This window comes from Sparus aurata, chromosome 3 (assembly GCF_900880675.1).
Source record: "Sparus aurata chromosome 3, fSpaAur1.1, whole genome shotgun sequence".
NCBI lineage: Eukaryota > Metazoa > Chordata > Actinopteri > Spariformes > Sparidae > Sparus > Sparus aurata.
The window spans coordinates 19,887,703-19,907,019 of NC_044189.1; the positions used below are offsets into that span (position 1 = coordinate 19,887,703).

Sequence of the window (19,317 nt, forward strand, 5' to 3'; positions counted from 1 at the left end):
TCCCTCGACGCAGAACTTCGAATGCTCAATGATGGCGTAGGGTCGATGACGTAGCTACGCCGTCACCGCGACGCAGAAGCATAAACCAGGCTTTAGTCTGACAACAGTCGGCCCGGATCAGATTTCTCATAGTCGAATTAAAACACCCAGATTATTCGATTGATAGTCACATTACTCCTGCATGTATACGTTCTATCAGATCAGATCGGATTTTGTGTTTTTGCGCAGGCGCAAGATTTTTTCCCGGGACCGTGAGCCGGAGGTAGAAGGACGGCGACGTCTTTCCTCCGAAATAACTGAAAGAAAGAGAGAAAGAGCTCCATTGTGCATCTAGTGTGTGTAATTATCATGTACACCATATATGAAATGTACAAAGATGTAGCTTCGTCTTGCTCTTCGTACGCCATCTTTCTGGAATACCGAGGCAGTTTGTTGTTGCTGGTGAGGTAAAGAGGTCAGCCGGAGGTGTTTCTGTTATCTGTTAGTTGAAATGGGTACAGCGCCACCTAGCGTACCGGGTATGACATGATCCAGACAATAATTCGATTTTCTCACAGGCATGTATACTCGGATAATTGCAGTTGTCTGATTGAGTAGCAGAGTCGAACTATGACTGTAATCTGACTAAACTGTGCATGTAAACGTACTGAGTCTGGCCGGTGTAGAGTATCTACACACTCACCTTCCAAACAGCAAGATCATGTTCAGCTTAAAGGCATGAGGAGGTATTCTGACCAAACTTTACTACTTTGAAACGATCAGTGACAATATGTTATGGCCTCTGTTAATAATTCAAACACCGGGCTCAAAGGGGTTGGAGGATGCAACATATTAAGGACATCACACACAATGTAAACAATTAACCAGGCTTTGTTAAATAATTCTCAAAAGAAACCAAGAACAAACAAAGGGGGCTGAAGATCCCGGCCAAAAAGAACAAAAGATGAGACGATGCGGGACCGGCCGCGCAGTGAGCTGTCGTTCCTCACAGATCCTCGACTGCCAATCGGAAACTAAACCTAAAACAGAAGAGGCGAATAACTCAACTACTGGTAACCTCCAGCTCAAAGGAATGCAACAAACTAAGATAACTCCAGCACCTTAAATGCATGGAGGTTTTAACCAAACCTGTTTGTGACAAGGGAAACAAAGGTGAGGAGAGACCCCTCCCCCACCTGAGCAACTATTACCCTCAGGTGTGCTCAGGTAGAGAGGGAGGAGGGTCCTATGACAAACAGAGAGAGAGACACCAGAGCACACTTAACACACTCCTTGGTGGAAGAACTTTTTGTGGTGCTTAACACTCTCATCTGGATCCAAACAAACTCCAACCCCAAGGCTACACATGACTGGATTTTTTAAGCAACATTAAAATTATGTTTTCTCTTATTAATTGTACACGGAACTGTATTCACATCCTCAAACTACTGTCAACATAATATAATGAATATTAAAGGACCAATCAAAAAGTATTTAATAAAACAACAATGTTTTGTTGACATGAACATTGCTTTGGTTTTATTTACTACGTGTTTTCACTGAGTTATCCACATCACTGCTCTTGGAAAGAGGTGTTAACATTACATTTGTTCACTGCTGCTGGAACTCTGAGTTAGATTCAATTTAACTTTTACTATAATGGGATGGATGCAGAACATATAACCTCAAAGCAAAAGCGGATGGATACACTTGACCAAAGCCAAATTTCTGCATGGTTAGATTAGACATAAGTGTTTCAAGTGAATGCATTATTATATCATTATTATTATTATTATTATTATTATTATTATTTTTATTTTTATTATTATTATTATTATTATCATTTTATGGTGTTGTTGTTGTTGATATGAGGGAAAGGTACACTAGTATCAACAAAAACAGACACATTCTCAAAGCTCTGGACTGCTTCGCTGTTATTTGCACATTTTATTCACCATTAAAATAGCGTCTGGGGTTTTTTGTGGCATGAACTGATCATGACAGCACCTGCTAGAAGAGCTCAATGTGTTTGTCTTGCATACTGAAAGATGGAAGAAAAAATAATTCTTCAGCTCCAATTCTGTGGCTGGTTCAGATGAGACAGAAGTTAACAACAAGGAATCAAAGCTCTCTTTGGCCAGAGTGACTTTCTGCCCAGTCTCATATGCAGGTAACAGCGATCAACAGGTTTGGATTCAGGGAGGAGGGCGTCTGGGAGAACCTGCTCCACAGTCTGGGCTGATTTGCATTATGCTTTATGCACAAGTGACTCCCAGTTGTGTGAATCAGTTGTGTGTTAATCAATATAAAAGGCTTTGAGCTCACCATCATGTACAGTAAAAGGGAAGTCACCAATTAATACAAAGACAATGTTGTAGTGGACTGAACGGACATAATTCACCTTCCGGTTAGATTCCCTCTCACTGTGACAGCTGACTGACGCTATAATCGTCAGTGAATAACCACAGTGTTGGGGGGCTAGGAGAGTTAGCAGAGTCTGGTAAATAAACGGCTAAAAAATGCAGTCAAAAAGAGAAGTTGTTCCATTTCTATTTTCCACAACTTCTTCAATATAACAGCAGAGTCATAACAGCAAAATTACTTTCTTCTACAATACCAATGGCTCTGTAAAATCTTAGCATGACTCCTGTCTTAAATAGGCGATCACCACTGCTCTCTACAAAAGCAGGACTAAGGGAAAGTGATGTGCTGTGTTATGTTCCTGCCCCGACACACAATTCTCCAATATCACATAAACGCCCCCTCGTATCCAGACAAGCCTCAATTATTCCCTCTCTCACACTCACAGTTCCTGCTGTACAGGTCTTGGGAACAATCTCAGGACTCAGGTATCACATATCATGTCACTGTGTGTGTGTAGGTGTGTGTGTGTGTGTGTGTGTGTGTGTGTGCTGGGCGTGGTTATCCACTGCAGCCTGGAAGTGCACCTGTTATTCATTCTGTCTCATCAACTTCCTCTACAGTACCGTACCGTACCGTACTTGTGACTCTTCAGTACAGGTTACTGTCTTTGTGACTTACTCACATGTTCTTGTTTTTGCTTTTTAATCTCTGATGTTTTGGACGTTTCCTGTGCTCATCTTTGGAAGCCTTTGTTTGACACCGTCACCTCCTCCGGTCTTTCGGTGCTTCCAGCTAAATCCCAGTGACCCGGTGAGACCACTCTACCCAGCCACCGTCACCACCTGCTTACTTGCCTGTCTCCATCAATTCCCCTGATGTTCAACTGAACCATTTTGTTTTTTGCGCTTTACTCTTCCTGCCTCTGCATTTCAGACCTTCCAAAGACAAATCGTCCTCAGCACTAAACAACAGAACTAATCTTTGCTTCATTCACGGGTTTCTCCTGATTGAACTCAACCTGTCACTTTTACTGTGGTGTGGCATTGCTTCTGTTTTCCTGCAGAACATGAACATACCTCTGGAACAGTAAAGCTTATAACAACACACGGATCAACTATATTTTTAGTTGTATTCATCCTGTAGTGGCCACCTTTACTCTGTCGATTAGCCAGTCGATTGAAGGTTTAAAACCCATACATGAATATACTGGAAACAGTTACCATGTATTCCGTTGCTGGTAGCATATGTGTAATAAGACATCATAAACTGTACTAGATTTAGAAACATATGGTCTTCTTCAGCTCTGCCTTGATACAGGTACAGGTCAATATACAAGCAACCAATCACAGACAGAGTAGGTGGGCTCGTCACAAAAGAACAAAACTAAAAAAAAGCAGGAGAACCAAATACACTATTACACTCTATTTTAGAAGATTGTGCAGTTGGAAATCAAACACAAAGTCATATCAGACTCAAAATATATTAATCAGATGCTAATTTATTCGCACTGCCAAATACTTCAGCAGACACCACAGTGACAACAAGTCTATTAGACTTCCATCGAGGACGAACTTAGACAAGTAACAGAGGTTAGGTCAACTTTATCATCGATATTTGCTGCCACTCAGCATCTAGTTATCAAAGAGATCTAACATCCGGTTCTTGTTCTGCGTCCACATCAGACTGCACCAGCTTCCTACAAAACACTCTTCATTACAACAATACCTGCTTTTGGCCTCATCAGCTGTGCTTTGGACTCTTTATCAGTCCCTCCAGAAAAACGCGATCATGCGATCGTATAATTCAGTGCATAATCAGCCAAAGTCCGCATATTTATGCGGGGGCCGCATTTTCTCAAAAACGCCGCACTTTCACCGCATAAATTGCCGATTTCCGCGCGAAATATGCAGGCTTGCATGATTTCATAATCCCCTCATTTTCGTTGCCAAAGTCACATATATCATAGCAGAAAGTTGAAAAATGTTGCGTTTGCTTCACACAAGAGCAGCCATTTCCCCCTGTTGCCATGGGAACGTTATGAAGTGACGTGAACATCATCAAAAAGCTGCAAACCCCGCGATGAAGCCATGATGAAGCCATGATGAAGCCCGCAAATCAGTCTCATTTGCCAACAAAAAAATCATACTAGTTTCAAAAACCTTACAGTTGTAAGTATGTTAGTGTATGTAAATGTACGGTACAGTAAGAGATGCACTTTGTGCATTGGAAGCACTTATTTTAACAGAAGATGTTTTGTACAGCTACCTCTGTAAAACAGGAAACACATTTTATTGTTTTTATATTTTCTTTATTCATTTTTACAGAAGTTGTAGCATATTCCTTTTGTAAAGCTACAGAACTTGTTTGACTCATCAATGTTTTGTAAGTTTGAGCCATGTTTTTATTAAGGTCTGAAATAAAACAAGAACTTAAATATTGGCAGCACTTTCTGTGATGTAGTGAGCTGCTTATCATAGGAAGTAATGAGAAATGACTCTTTACATTAAGGTAGTAGCCTCGTGAGAACAGGGTGTTGGGGGAATCACTTTTTTTTCTCTTATTATCAAACCACAATTTTTGCAAGTTCCCACAATTTCATCGCATAAAACTGCATAAATATCCCGCATATTCCATCGCACATGAATTCGCCCACAACAATCACAAAAAAACTCTGTTTTTCTGGAAAGACTGCTTTATGTAATTGAACCTCCAGCGTCTGTTGTCCATTTGCATCTCCACATCTCACATCTCTGTTTAGAGAAACAGAGACCTCGATCCACGCAGACTAAATCACAAAGAAGGTAACTGACCCCTTGCAGCAGGGACGGCCCCTGTCGTTCAGGGACCCTCCAGAGAAACCTATGAGCAGTTTATTCCCTCTGACGCCTTCACATGAATTCAGTACATGATTTCCCTGATGCAAATCAGCTGGTTGAGTATCTGTCAAGGGGGAAGTTCTTCATAGAATCTGTGTAAAGAGACAGAGGTTACAGTGTTGTTCATGATCTCTATGGGTGTTTCATGAAAACCAAATAGAACATCTGCTGATATTGGCTCACACATTCATACTGAATCACAACCAAATACACAATATTTATGAAAATAGATTGTTTCAAAGTGAAATCTCAAAGTTTCACCTGCCGACACAGTAGTGTCTGTTGAGTGGGTGAGGCCCCAGTAAACCATGGCTTCTAATGGGAGTGACCTATAACAATAGAGACAAAATGCCAGGAAGCTTAACTGATCTGACCTGTTCAGTCTTCGGTTGTTGCTGAGCTGCAAGCTCACTTTACAAGCAGCAGTGTCATTATCCGATCAGAGGCACGAGTGAGTATTTTCACCAAACTTTCTCTTTGCTTTACACATTTCACATTCTGAAAGTGATCAGTAACACCACTTTTTAGTGGAGGAGGATTTTGTGGTGATGAAATGTATGCTCATCTAATTCAAACTAACGTCAAGGCTTTTCATGTTTGCTGTGGTTACTGGTACTGTTTTAGACACTGTAGGCAACTTTAAGGTTATGAATGCTTGAATTACTTGCTGCTACTTTTGATTAAATAGCTAAACTCTGTGTAACTTCAAAAACATTTTAAAGTGGCACACTGTTAATAATTGATTATGGGATGTGTTTCCAATGATAATAATGCAGTCGTCTTCTTGACTGACAGGTTTACCATGGCTTCCATTTCTGGTATTCTAAATGCCACCATGACAGTGATTCTGATCATGGCTGGATTCGTGGTCCTGTTTTTCATGTACTACAAGGCATCACCAACTCCGAGATGTTACCCTCATCCGGCTAATCCTGGGCAGCTGAAAAAACCTTTACTGCTGCTGTGGTTCTGGCCTAACCACAAACAGTTTGATTTTCAGGACTGTAAGACGCTCTTTAATATTGACAGCTGCCACCTCACCGATGACAGAGCTTTATACTCCAAAGCTCGAGACATCTTGATATTTCATAAGGCTATTGAAGACGACCTGTCCAACCTTCCCAGCTCACCCAGAACCAGATTACAGAGGTGGATCTGGTTTAACATGGACTCACCATCCAACACACGCAAGATAGAAGGCATTGAAGGCCTTTTTAATTTAACCTTGAGCTACAGGAAGGACGCCGATATCCACGTACGTTGGAAACTAGGAACCGGGAACGAGGCCAATGGGGAGTTTGTGCTGCCCACGAAGGAGCGATCGGTTTGTTGGATTGTGGAAAGCATTGAGCTGCTAAATAAATCAGACGTTGGGCTAAACTACTACAGAGAGCTTGAAAAGCACATTAAGGTGGACATCTTTGACAGCTCATCTGAAGAGATGATGAACAGTGAAAACTATTTCCAGACTGTCAGCAGCTGCAAATTCTTTCTCTCCTTTGAAGATTCTATTCACAAAGACTACATCACAGAAAAGTTCAACGGGCCTCTTGCAGTCGGCACCGTGCCGATAGTTTTGGGCCCACCGAGAATGAACTATGAGGATTTTGCCCCAGGAAATTCCTTCATTCACGTCAACGACTTTCCTGATGCTGCAACACTGGCTGAGTTCATCCAGAAGCTGGATGAAGACAATGAGGCTTATATGAGATACTTTGATTGGCGGCAGTTCTATACGCCCAGACGTCATCTCACCGAGCAGCACCAGTTTGCATACGCTATCTGCCAGGCCTGTCGTCACGTGGCCTTGCACAGGGAGTACAGAGTTGTTAAAAATCTGAACAAGTGGTTCTTTGAGTGATGCGTTTAATGGTCTACTGTTCCTCTGTACTGATTAAAAAGACCAATTAGAATCGTGCTATGAGGAGAAATCCTCTTTTATTGTTCTTGTACATTGGACTGTGTCCCGTTTGTGCTTTTCCCAGATTCTCCAGTTAGACTGATTGAGATGGAGTTTATGTCCAGTACTTCCTTTAAACACCTGTTGTAGGTATTAATTCATGTTTTCTTTATGTTGTGTATCCACACATCAGAAAGACATTAAATAAATAGCTTTGGAGCTGAAGAAGAGGGATGGTAAAGTAAATATATTTGGGTTAAAAGATGGTTTGTATAGACTCTGTGATTGTGCTTCACCACTAATGTCCAAAATGTTTTATGAATCTTTCAAGGGATTATTTTACTTTTTCAAGAAGATGTGAAACTTTTGCTTTACTTCTAGCTTGTATCTAAAATCATTATAAAAGTATTTAATTATCAAATGTGTATGTCACAGAGTTTGGTCATTTCAGAGTCAATTTAAGCTGATACCATGAGAAGAAAGTTCACCTTGTATTGAGTGAATACATCTTTTAAAATCACCTCATTTGTACTTGTGTATTATTTTATTATATATTGTATTTATAATGGATCAATTTGAATGACCTGGAATGTGTTAAATTGAACTTACAAGGTGGATAAATGTGTATTTATATACTTGATTCATATTAAAATCTATTTAATCATCAGCACAGTTAACTACATGTGACAATTAAGTTCGTATTTCGTGGATACCTCAATATTTTCTACATGGTTAGTCCTGCTTCATCTGTCATTTTTAGGTTTTAGCTTCTTGGATAACCTAACTTAAATAAATAAATAAACTAAACCAACTAAATATATGAATCACAGGCTGACACAGGCCTTTTATTAGAAAAACCCATCATAAAGGACAATACTGACTTGTTTCCTGGTGCCTCCATAACTGAATGAGAGTAAAGTGGATTTGGGTTAATGTAAGTACATAACAACATATGAACAAATTATATATCAAAGTTCATTTTCAGACATTTTAACGCAGAAATGAAACATACTGAAGAGACTCAGTTGGCTTGACTGTTTACAAGGTGATAAGGAGTGAGGATCACAGGGCGATTGCACAATTACATCAAAACTTCCTCCAGCTGGGACGGAGACAAAGAAGCAAACGGACTGAAAACTGGAGATGTGTACGTGATCTGACAACTAAGTGTTGAGTAAGAATGGAACAAAAACCAGTTTCACACGCTTGTTTCTGTATGATGCTTCTGCATGTCACCAGCTACAAACATAACAATTGGCCCTAAGGAACAAGGTGTTGGCCCTCTGACAGGTGCAGCAGGTGGGTTAGAGTTCACAGCTGGAACAGAATATTTTACTTTGCTGTAATTTTATAAAGAAAATCTTTGAGTCTGCTGCCGTGGGGAATGTTTCAGATCCAGTTCTGATCCATGAGAGATGAAGGGAATCATTTGCAGTTGCATTTAGACCAATTCAGTTATGATAATGATGTGTGGAGAGTCATTCAGTTTCTATGCACCAAAGTGTGGTGCCAAAGTAAGCTGTACTTAAGTTTATACTTTACTTTACTGGAGTATTTCACTACTGTACTGACTATAGTCACTAGATGCTGTGCAGCCTTCATGCTGCATCATTCATAAACTGATTGATCTTATCTGTTGTGTATTTGTGTCAGATATTTAAAATCATAAAATCAAAATTTAAGATCATCAGAAAAATGCTGGATATGAGAGCTGATAATTAGCCAGGCTAACAACACCAACGCCAAGTTACCACAAGTACACAGCAGATACATGTTAATATCCGCTTCATTTACTTTAACTTGTACTTTTGGTGCTTGAGATACTTTTTAAGTAGTATTTATAGGGATGACGTCACTCTTACCTAAGTAATCATTTCTTTTACTCAACTTACTCGAATTGTTCATTCTTCATTTCAATGTGTTTTATTTCATTAAAGTTGATTCTTTATCCTCTATCTTATATATTTCTTGGATAATAATGTGTACGAATAGCAACATGTGTTAGTTCTGTGTGCTTTGACTCGTCTTGTTGTCGACAGTTGCTGTGAACCTGCCTGACTTGTTCTTTGTTACGGGGCGCCGATTGTGACGTTTCGCATCCATGACGGAGTGTATCCATATGAGTATCAACAGCCCTACCAAAGTTTCCAGCTACATCTCTGGACATGCTGGCAGGATGACAGCAGGTGAAGAGATGTAGCTAACAGTGCAGCACAATCACTCCACTGACTACCCGAAGAACACCGCGGCAAGCGCTCATTCCCGGTGACAGGCACTGTAGATCTGCATATTAGCTAAATATTTAATTTCACCCGTGACATTTAGATTTAACATTTACCATTTATATTTATTTAACATTTATATTTATCTTTATATTTATATTTAACATTAACATTTATATCTAACATTTACATTTAGCATTTATCATTTAGATTTAGATTTTTAATTCCGATTAAACAAGTAACATTCAAAAATTCATGTGTTTTTTATACATGTTGTTTTGCTAAATGTGGCAAAAAGTTGCTGTTTATTTATTTTAGCATGCACAACTTCACAATCGGTGCCCCGTAGTTTATTTGGTGTCAGTGTATTTATAATAATTAATGTTTAATAATTAATATCATAATTTATAATAATCACTCCATCGTGTGTTCAGTGTTTCCACATGAGGGCGGAGGCCTGGCTCAGGATGGCGCGCGTGTGAGAGCGCGCGATTTCGTGCAGCATGTGTGTGTGTGTGTGTGTGTGTGTGTGTGTGTGAGTGTGTGCGTGCGTGTGAGTGTGTGTGAGTGTGTGCGTGCGTGTGTGTGTGTGTGTGTGTGTGTGTGTGTGTGTGTGTGAGTGTGTGTGAGTGTGTGCGTGCGTGTGTGTGTGTGTGTGTTTGCAGTGGTCCTTAAGTACCCTGGACAGCGCCAGGCGGCACACACGCGCCTCAGCAGCCGGAGGAACTTGGAGCGCAGCGCCGCAGAGCCCGCTGCTCCTCTCCGCCAGTTTTGTTCACTTTGCGAACCTTTCTCCTCTATCTGGACCTCTGTTTCTTCGGATATCCCCTCTTCTCCAGCCGGGAATGAAGCAGTAGAGCCGCGCCGCCCTCGGAGCACCGAGAAGGGGACTCCTCTCTCGCCCATCCTTCCGCCTCCTGCCGCCTCCTCCTGCTGGAGCTGGAGAGATGCCCGGGGCAGGATGTGCTCCAGCCGCAAGATCCTGTGGAGCCTGCTCCTGCTGTCCGTGGTGGAGGTGGGCCTGGGTGTGGCGAGCATCGTCCTGGGGGCTGTGGGCATCAGCTGGGTCCGGGGCCAGCACAAGCCGCAGCAGGGCGACGCGTCCCCGGTGTGGAGCGGACTCTGTGTACGTCCTCAGAACAACTTTTACTTACTTTTCTTTATTCATGGTGGGTAGAGGAAGAGGTACAAGTTGGGGGAACTGTCGGAATGTTTACGTGTCCTCCTCTGTGAGTATGTTTTCAGATCCCCTGGTGTGACTGAGTGAGTATTAAAGGCGCACTGTGTCATTTTAGAGAAGACATTTTAATGAAGCCTGGACAAACAAACTCTCTTCCTGAACATGACTGAACAAACAAACCAACACAATTTCATGCTGTTTTACTTTGTCTATATGTGGCGGACCCCGCCAGCTTTCTAGCTTCAAGCCGTGTTCTGGGACCTTATATTCCTCTGAGAACTTTGTTGATTCAGTTATGAAAAAAGAAATATATCTGAGTTTGTATTATTACCTCATTGATACTCAGTTTGGATTTTCTTTCTCTAAAACTACATTGTGCCCCTTTTACATTTATGAATGTAATTGTCCTCATAAAGGGAAAGATCCTTCTATGGAATTAGGTTAAGTGTGGTTTTATTATGACTTTGGCTGAACAGATGTTAGCCTGCCTGTGGAAGCTGTGTTCTAAAATGATATTCAAATAAATACTTCATATCAATATAAAACTAACCACTAAAACTTCATCCATCAAAACTCGTCAAACTGACTTTTTTCTGGCGCGACTCGTTGTATCATTTTGTTGGTTTTGCACAAAGTTAAACGCCTGTTTTCAGATACATTCAAGTATCAGACTGATTTTTGTTCACTCGTGTGATTGTTGATATAATATTCATCACTGGCTGGAAGCTTTGGTTCATCCCTCCTAGTATGGAAACCCCAGAGGAGGCGAAGACTGAACATGTGGTTGTGTTTGTCCATTAGATGCTGGAGAGGCCTCGTGCAGGAAGTAAACATCTAAAGATTGCTTTCATTAATTCATGCTTCAGTTGTTGCTCTGTGCTTCTGGAGGGTCAAAGCTTTTACGCACAATCATCCTCACACTGTCCTGCACGTCTCCTCCTGTTACACTGCTAATGTAAGCCTCATTGTCTTGATGCAGCTGCTGAGCAATGAAAAGTTGAGTTTCATGTATTTTTAGTAGCTGTATATGACCTTGAATCATGCTACTTTACAGTAAGTACTGCTGCAGCCGGGGTAACAGTGCTGTGCCTGGAGCAGAGAGAAACATACCAGCAAAGTCTGGAGAAGATTAGATACTCACAAGGTGTTAATATGTGGATGAAAGACAGACAAACAGAAAGGAAGCAGCTCGTGATATCACATTATATATAAATTGTATATTTGAGATGTTGCAACGAGAGGTCCCTGTGCTCCGACCACACAGCTGTTGAATGCTGAGTCAGCCACCCGTCTCCTGATTACCAAAGATCTGCTCTCAGGAGCTGGAAGTCATTAAGACTTACTGACCGGCCGCTGTTATCTATCTATCTATCTATCTATCTATCTATCTATCTATCTATCTATCTATCTATCTATCTATCTATCTATCTCTAGAAGCAGAAAACATCAAATAGATCCTGCTGAAACAGGGAAAGTGATCCTCGTTCAGATCTGATACTCATCTGAACATTTCAAGTTTCTCTTCACATGGAATAAATTCTGTTATTTGTTTTATTATCGTTCCAAGTTAACATGCAATGATTTGATAACTGGAGGGTCGTCTGATACACTCCTGATCGCATCCATCATGATTTCTGACTGTGTCAATTCTGCATCAAAAGCCTCAATTATTGTTTAAACCAATCAGTGCTAGAAAGTTTTGTATTATTGTATCCTGGAATAATGAGAAGCTCAAATTCTCATTTGAACTTTTATCTTATGTCCCACAATAAAATGAAGAAAAGTCATTTAAAGCTGATAAAGTTGCATTGTGGGTAATGTAGGCTGCAGGTATTAAAAGCTGTCCACACTGCTGGACTCATTATGGATGGTTTTAAAACAAATGATTAAAAATAGATACAACAGAACCAGAATAATGCCTGTTTCCCCCCGCAATGCAAAATCCACAGATCGACGTCACTGGTGGCAGTTTATCAGATCACATGCAGCTTCCTGTGGAGCCACAAGAGGCTTTATACTAAAACTTCACATAATGTGGTAGCACTGCTGAAGGCCTGTATCACACTGTTATGTAGAAAGTTGGTGGAGTTACCCTTTAAGTTCCACTTTCCAGAGCGGCCAGCTTAGCAAAACCCCCTCCTGTGATGAAGATATGGCTGATAGTCCACACACACACACACACGCACACACACACACACACACACACACACACACACACACACACCCTGACGACAGCTTCCAGAGAAACATTGCAGCCCTCAGCTCACTGCACTGTCCCACTTGTAAGTGTTCTCTGCCAGCGTCAGACACCGGCATGCTGCTCCAGTTCAGTCTGAATCATTGACATCCAGGACAACATGGCTGCGAGCCCACATCGACACACTCTATTTATAGAGGGAGAAAATTGCATCTGCATAGCCGAGTGAAAAGAATACATTCACCCTTCCTGTTGTGAAGACGGAGAGAGAGGAGGGACGATAGAAGATAGTCTGACATAGTTTCTTACCCAGTGATTTGAACTGATTACACCTTTGGAAATGTTCATGTAGTCATGTGTTGTTCTCTGTCTCCCTCCAGTTTCTGGTCTGTGGGATGTGCGGAGTGCTGTGTGCTCGAAAGAGGACGGGTCTCATTGTAAGTACATTTATAAGCTGTCTTTTTCCCTTGGTGACAGCCTGTAGCCTCTCTTGTTGACCTCTCTCTGTGTATTTGATTTTGGCCTTTTTGTTTGAATAGTGCTTCCTGCTGCAGCAAACACAGACGGCTCTCAGTGGTGTGACACACATCTGAGCCAGCAGCTGGTTAACTTCAGCGCTGGTGGGGAAGATGATTCTGGAGAAACATAGTTGCTTGTTAAGTCTCACTGCCAGGTTGTGGAGTACTTTACCTTATGGGTCGGTATTCTGCACTAAATTCTAACCCAAAGTTTTGGTATTTGACAATCTGGAGATGAGACTCAGTAATCATCTGTCTCATGAATGTCCTTCCCTGCCTTTAACTTCTGCTCGGCAACAAGATCCCCTGTTACCACTGATACACACTGACTGATACATGTTGTCTGGTGTATGTAAATATCTGTGTGTGTGTGTGTGTGTGTGTGTGTTGCCCTCCTCCACAGCAGGGCCATACAGCACAGTGTTCTCTGTAAAAGACATCTGAGGAAACCAGAGGAGACAAGCAGTCACCTCTCTTCTCTTTCTGTCGTTTCCATCTTTTCTTTTTTCTTCTTCTGCCCGCCGATGGCCTCACGGTCTCTCTGTGTGACAAAGTCTTCTTGTTTCCCTCCGACTGTCTCTGTCTCCTATGGGGAGAGCACTAATGATGGATCGATGTCAGCACAATCGGCTGTAACAGAGACATCCCTCAACCTTTCTCCCCCTCCGTCTCATCCTATCCATCCCCACCTATTGTCTCTGTCGCCGTCTTTAACCTCATGCCTTTCCTTTCCCATCACTCCCATCCATCTGCCTTCAATCTCATTCTGGATGCCCTCACTCTCTCCATCTTCCTCTCCTCATCTCCTTCCATTCCCTCCCTCCCTGTCAGCCTGTGGGGTGATGATTGCATTAGGTTGGTTTGGCTCCGGACTCCTGCCAGCCGCTTTCCACACTTCACCGGGTAATGACTGAAATTGGAGATGCCCGTTTTTCATGTGGTTAAAGGCACTAAAGGCATCTGTACCGGCAGCGGTGAACGAAAGCCTGAGTTCCCAGACACACACACATGCACACACACACGATAAATGAGGAGTAGAATTGAATCGATTGGATTTTATTATACTGATTGCAAAATAACGACAGTGCATCATTTCCCCTGGAGAAACAGGAAGATTCTCATACTGGGCGTGAGTTGCTGATTGCAGTTCTAAGGAAGGAATCCGTAAAATGTGATTGAATGATTAAATACTGAGAGTAAAATCAGCCACACACACACACACACACACACACATACACAAGCAGAAATACGGCCAGTGAGTGATGCAAGCATATTTACAAGCGTGCAATATTTCTGGAAGAGACAGTTTGCTTTGAGAGCGATCCAATTTTCTAATAGGAAATCAGATTTATTTTGACTGATTCGCATTACTCATCAGAGCAGCCGGCGTCCAAAAAACAGCCGACTGATGGAGATGGGAGCTCAGTATCGCTGTGTATATCTCCCGTCCCATCACACGCTGTCAGCTTGTTTACTGTTTTGTTGATAGGATATCAATTGTGCCCTTTGCATCAACATAAACCTTTCTCTCCGTCTCTGGCCCGCAGATGATCCTGTTTTCAGCATGCTGTATCTGTGGGCTGATCGGCGGCATCCTCAACTTCCAGTTTGTTCGGGCGCTGAACAAACGACCAGACTCTATGCACTCCATCCATCTGGCTGCCATGACTCTGGCCTGTCTGGGTAAACAAACAGCACGCAACACTGTCATTAATATACAGCCCACCGTATGTGGCATGGCGTCATAATACAATGCTGTTAGAGTATGTCTCTGTAAAGATATAGGTTAGCCTGATCTATACTGTCGATTATCCCAAACCTGCATTATAACTCAGATCACAGGAGACAGCACAGTCAAATGTTCCTCCATTAATCAAATCAAACACTTTTTTAAAGGATCTCCCCCAGAATGTGTCTCATGGTCCTGACGGTGTGTGATGTGACATGGCCGAACCGTGTTGGCGTTATCTTAAAGCTGTCTGTGTACTGTGTTGATGTTCTGCTGAAGTTAGCATGTGATACCACTTTGTTCCTCTAGAGGTCCAATAATCTGTGTAGTTTCAGCCAGGAGATGTTTAATACTTCATCTTCTACTTAAACAAAATAAACTCACAAAAGAAAAATTAAGACAGTTTCCAAAAAAAGGTTTCTCATTAACTCATCGTAAAAACACTTTGACGCTACACTAACAGGGCGACTCTCAGCGGCAATGCTAACATGCTGATGTTTGACAGCTGTAATGTTTTACATGTTGTCCATCTTTCTTTAGTATGTATGCCATATGTAGGCTAAAATTTGCCAGTTAGCACAAAGTATAGTCGGGGCATTTGTTTTCAGGTATAGTCGACAAAATAGAATATATTTTGGTGGCACTGGCTCCTCATGAAACAGTCTTACCAATAGTGGTTAAGACATTTCAGTGGGTGAGTGAAAACTTCACCCTGTTGGTAGAGTTAGTAAGAAGATCACTAAAATCAGTAGATTCATCCTCTCAGGACCATGAACTTCAGTCTGGACACACAAACCCTCGCTGCCGTCACAGAGGCACATCCCACTCTTTTTTCATTTCAACAAGAAGCCACATGTTGTTTCCTCAGCTGGTTGCTCTTGTCCTCTCTTGTCCAGGAATCTCCTCCTGCACATTATCCACGTGGCTGACCTGCCGCCTGGCCAGCTCCGAGCAGCAGAGGATGTTCCTGGAGAGGGAACACTCGCTGCACCACTCGCACGAGATGACCGAGAAGGTAAGACATGACAGCCAGAGAGAGCCTGTTATTGGTCAGTTAGACATTTAGCTCAAGGACTATGATTGTTAGAGCCATTTTTTGGTTTGTTTGTGTATTTTCTGTGTAATACCTGGATGCCACAGTAGGTGACACTCTGTGCTGTGGGGTGCAGGGAATTGATAAATTGAACAACAGGTAATTACTCAGCAGGTGTGCTGTTGACTGGGGGAAGCACACAGTTTTTGACCGTCGTTGTCGTCATCGTCGTCGTCGTCATCGTCTTTTGTTGCGTTGTGGCAAACATGTGAGCCTTTTGTTTGAGTTGCATTCAAGTGACAGAGTTAATATAAGTGTGTGCATAGTTAGGCTGAGGTCGCTTATTTGTTAAGAGCGCAAGCATGAATAAATGTTTGGTGTACACAACAAGTGTTTGATTCATTCACTGGACCCGGAAGACGATGCGTCAGCTACTAAGTACCAGAACAGCAGCCCCTCAGTGGCTTAGGTTCGTTTTGTTGTTTTTTAATTTGAGAGGAACAAGTCACTACAATGATGTTTCATGATCTCAGGTGATTTCCGCATAAGTGTTTGGGCAGTACTAAGTTACGAGGTTTGTTTGTGTGTCCCCTAACAGGAGATCCTGGACAACTCCAGTAATGGCATTCCCCAGATCTCCTACAACGGACACACGGCATCGTCCCCGTGATGACGAGTTAACAAAGGCGAACCACACACAGACAGCTCATTAGTCACTTGCTGTCAGACGACAAATACAGCATGTTTGTCTTTCCACACGTCCTACAGCATACACAGGAACTATACTGTGGCTGCAGGGAGTGAAAGCAAGTCTCTCGCCTCGGAGCCCTTCTTCTTCCGTTTAAGAAGGACATTTTGAAAAACAACAGGGAGGCAGAAGTGCTTCTGAATATTTATGCAAACATGGATTCAAAGAGGACAGAGAGCCGCCATTTGGGTGACAATTCAGGTGACACCATCTGCGTGACATCATCTGGCCTTTAAACTAATGAGCAGGAAGGAGGGACTGTGTCTAATCAGATGCCTCAAAGTGATGAGCACAAATCGAGCATGCAGCTGATTCACTTGTTTATGAAGAGCTATTTCAGTCTCAGTTATTCTTCTCTCTGTCTTGTTGTGGGATTATGGAATGCAGCTCTTGGAATAGCCTACAGTAAAAGTGTATGTACCATCTGATAATGGAATGCTTTGACATGAAATTATGTGCAATGTACTGTACTGTATATCCATGCTTGTATTTCAGGAATCTAGGCGTACTTATAAATCAAACATATTTTTATAAATGCTTCTTATAAAAGTGAATTAAATTAAAGTATGACATATATGACATGGTTTTGCAGCATGGATCATTTTTGGAGTAATGCTCGTTATGACTTTTTTTTCTGCTCACCTGGTATAATTATAATCAAGGCACTGACTCAAGGCAAACCATCTAACTTTTAAAGTCATTTTTGAGAGAGAGAGTTGATTATTGACTCTCGTTCCCAGTCAGATCCCAGCACTTTGAGTTAAAGGTGCAATAAGTAACAATTTTAGTTTAAAACATTCAAAAGTTACTATAATATTAACAGGCATGACGACATGTCAAAGATGTCCATGTGAACTTAAGTTAGCATGCTAACTGGCTAGCACTGGGCCTGAAACCACTTTCTCCCAGCAGTCCAAAGATCCGGTGCCTGTGGTGTGAAACCCAACACTCCCCTGGTCGTCAAGCACACTGCACGGCTAACTGAGCTAACGTGCTAACAGTACCTACAATCAAGGATGTTTATGTAATGTGCAGTTAGCAGCAGTTGGCGGTTACTCTGGTGGTATTCTGCCCCCATTTGTTCTGAGAATGAAAAACGGGTTGCCATTTCTTACATATTGGACATTTAGGACTCGGTACCGATGCTAAAGGCCCGGCTTGGTATTTGAAGACCTGTGCTGTGTTCCGATATCCATACTTCCATGAGTACACTTAAACGTAGTACACTATCCACACTTACTAAGTACGCAGATTTCAGCAGGTGAGTATTGTTCCAAATCTAATACTCCGTGGTGCACTTACCGGAAATTACGATCGCGCCAGCCGCCGCAGCTCGTCGCCTGCCAGAAACATCCCGCTTTGAACGGTGAACATAAGACATCTACGGCTTTACTTTTTATGTATATGGCTCCGCTGCAGGCGCTGTTGTCTCAGAAGCTATTTAAAAAAAAAAATCAGAGCGGAGTGCATCTGCCTGGCTCCGCTTCTTCCGCTACGTAGACAAGATGGCGGCCGTTGAGTGCGCAAAGTGTACATCGTTGCACACTCAACGATTTTGCCGTTATGAGTGCAACATCCGGGTCCTTTAAGTACACTTCTTTTCACTGCGATCGATATCGGAACACCCTACGTACTCAAACTAAGTATAGTAAGTACGGAAAGTATGGATATTGGAACACGGCACTGGACATGAGAGTGTGGTTAGCTTGGAGGAATGGTTACAGAAGATGGATGGATTAAAAGAGACTCTTTTGACAGAAATGTACATAGTGTTGCTTTAAAGTAGATTTTTTGATGAACGCACTGACAACCTGAACACCTCACGGCAACATTAATCAAAGTGCAGCAAGTTAAAGGAGGTTGTTCCTATGGGACCTCAGTTTAAAGTGAAACTCTCGCCAAAAAGCAACCGAGGCTTTATTTGTGATTGAATATGAGTCAAACCTTTGTGTAAAAGCATAATTACGACAAAAGAGGCACTTTTAAGATTTACCTTAGTTTCATTTTCGGGCAAGCCAATTTTCAATGGGAGTGCTACGGGCACTTTTATGATAGCATCAAAATCTCTATTTTTAAAAACAGTAAGAAGTCTCGACACAACATGAAACTTTGCTGGTAGTATCACCAGGGTCTCTACACATGAACACGAGCACTGAGAACATTGTTTGGTGTGCCGCCGTCATGGCAGACAAACAGTGTCGCTCCCTGAGTGCGACCTGACAGGCAGGAGGTCCACCATCACTCTCCTGCCTGTTAGGTCGCCGTTCACACACTCATCGTAAAGTTAAACGTCTGAGTAGATGTGTTTTATAGCGCCTCTCAAACCTGTAAATATAAAGTGCTTCACAAAGCAAAGCAGAGCCGTAAAACAGTAAAAAGAGGATATCGCACACAGTCACATGCTGCACACACACACACACACACACAGCTGTGACTCCTAATGAAGATATACAATTCCTCTGACAACACCTCACAGCTCAATACCTCATTATGGTGTTACAACGAAGTGTGTGTGTGTGTGTGTGTGTGTGTGTGTGCAGCAGGGCCCACAGCAGCAGAAGCCGCTGGGTG

The 19,317-nt window shown here is 42.2% G+C and overlaps 2 protein-coding genes across 3 annotated transcripts; both read left to right on the plus strand.

Annotated features, from left to right (window-relative positions):
- Positions 1-2,969: 2,969 nt before the first annotated feature.
- LOC115578407 (alpha-(1,3)-fucosyltransferase 9-like) lies at positions 2,970-7,799 on the plus strand. Of its 2 annotated transcripts, none has more exons than XM_030411354.1 (2): positions 2,970-3,153; positions 6,015-7,799. In XM_030411354.1, the coding sequence occupies exon 2, from the start codon at positions 6,022-6,024 to the stop codon at positions 7,078-7,080; it is 1,059 nt and encodes a 352-aa protein (XP_030267214.1). In that variant the 5' UTR covers positions 2,970-3,153; positions 6,015-6,021; the 3' UTR covers positions 7,081-7,799. The 2 variants fall into 2 exon arrangements, with proteins under 2 accessions (XP_030267214.1, XP_030267213.1); XM_030411353.1 differs by lacking the exon at positions 2,970-3,153 and adding an exon at positions 5,582-5,670.
- A 2,250-nt stretch (positions 7,800-10,049) lies between these two features.
- On the plus strand, positions 10,050-17,310 carry tmem196 (transmembrane protein 196). Its single transcript, XM_030411494.1, has 5 exons — positions 10,050-10,467; positions 13,099-13,155; positions 14,784-14,919; positions 15,862-15,980; positions 16,597-17,310. The coding sequence occupies exons 1-5, from the start codon at positions 10,303-10,305 to the stop codon at positions 16,666-16,668; spliced, it is 549 nt and encodes a 182-aa protein (XP_030267354.1). The 5' UTR covers positions 10,050-10,302; the 3' UTR covers positions 16,669-17,310.
- Positions 17,311-19,317: the final 2,007 nt, after the last annotated feature.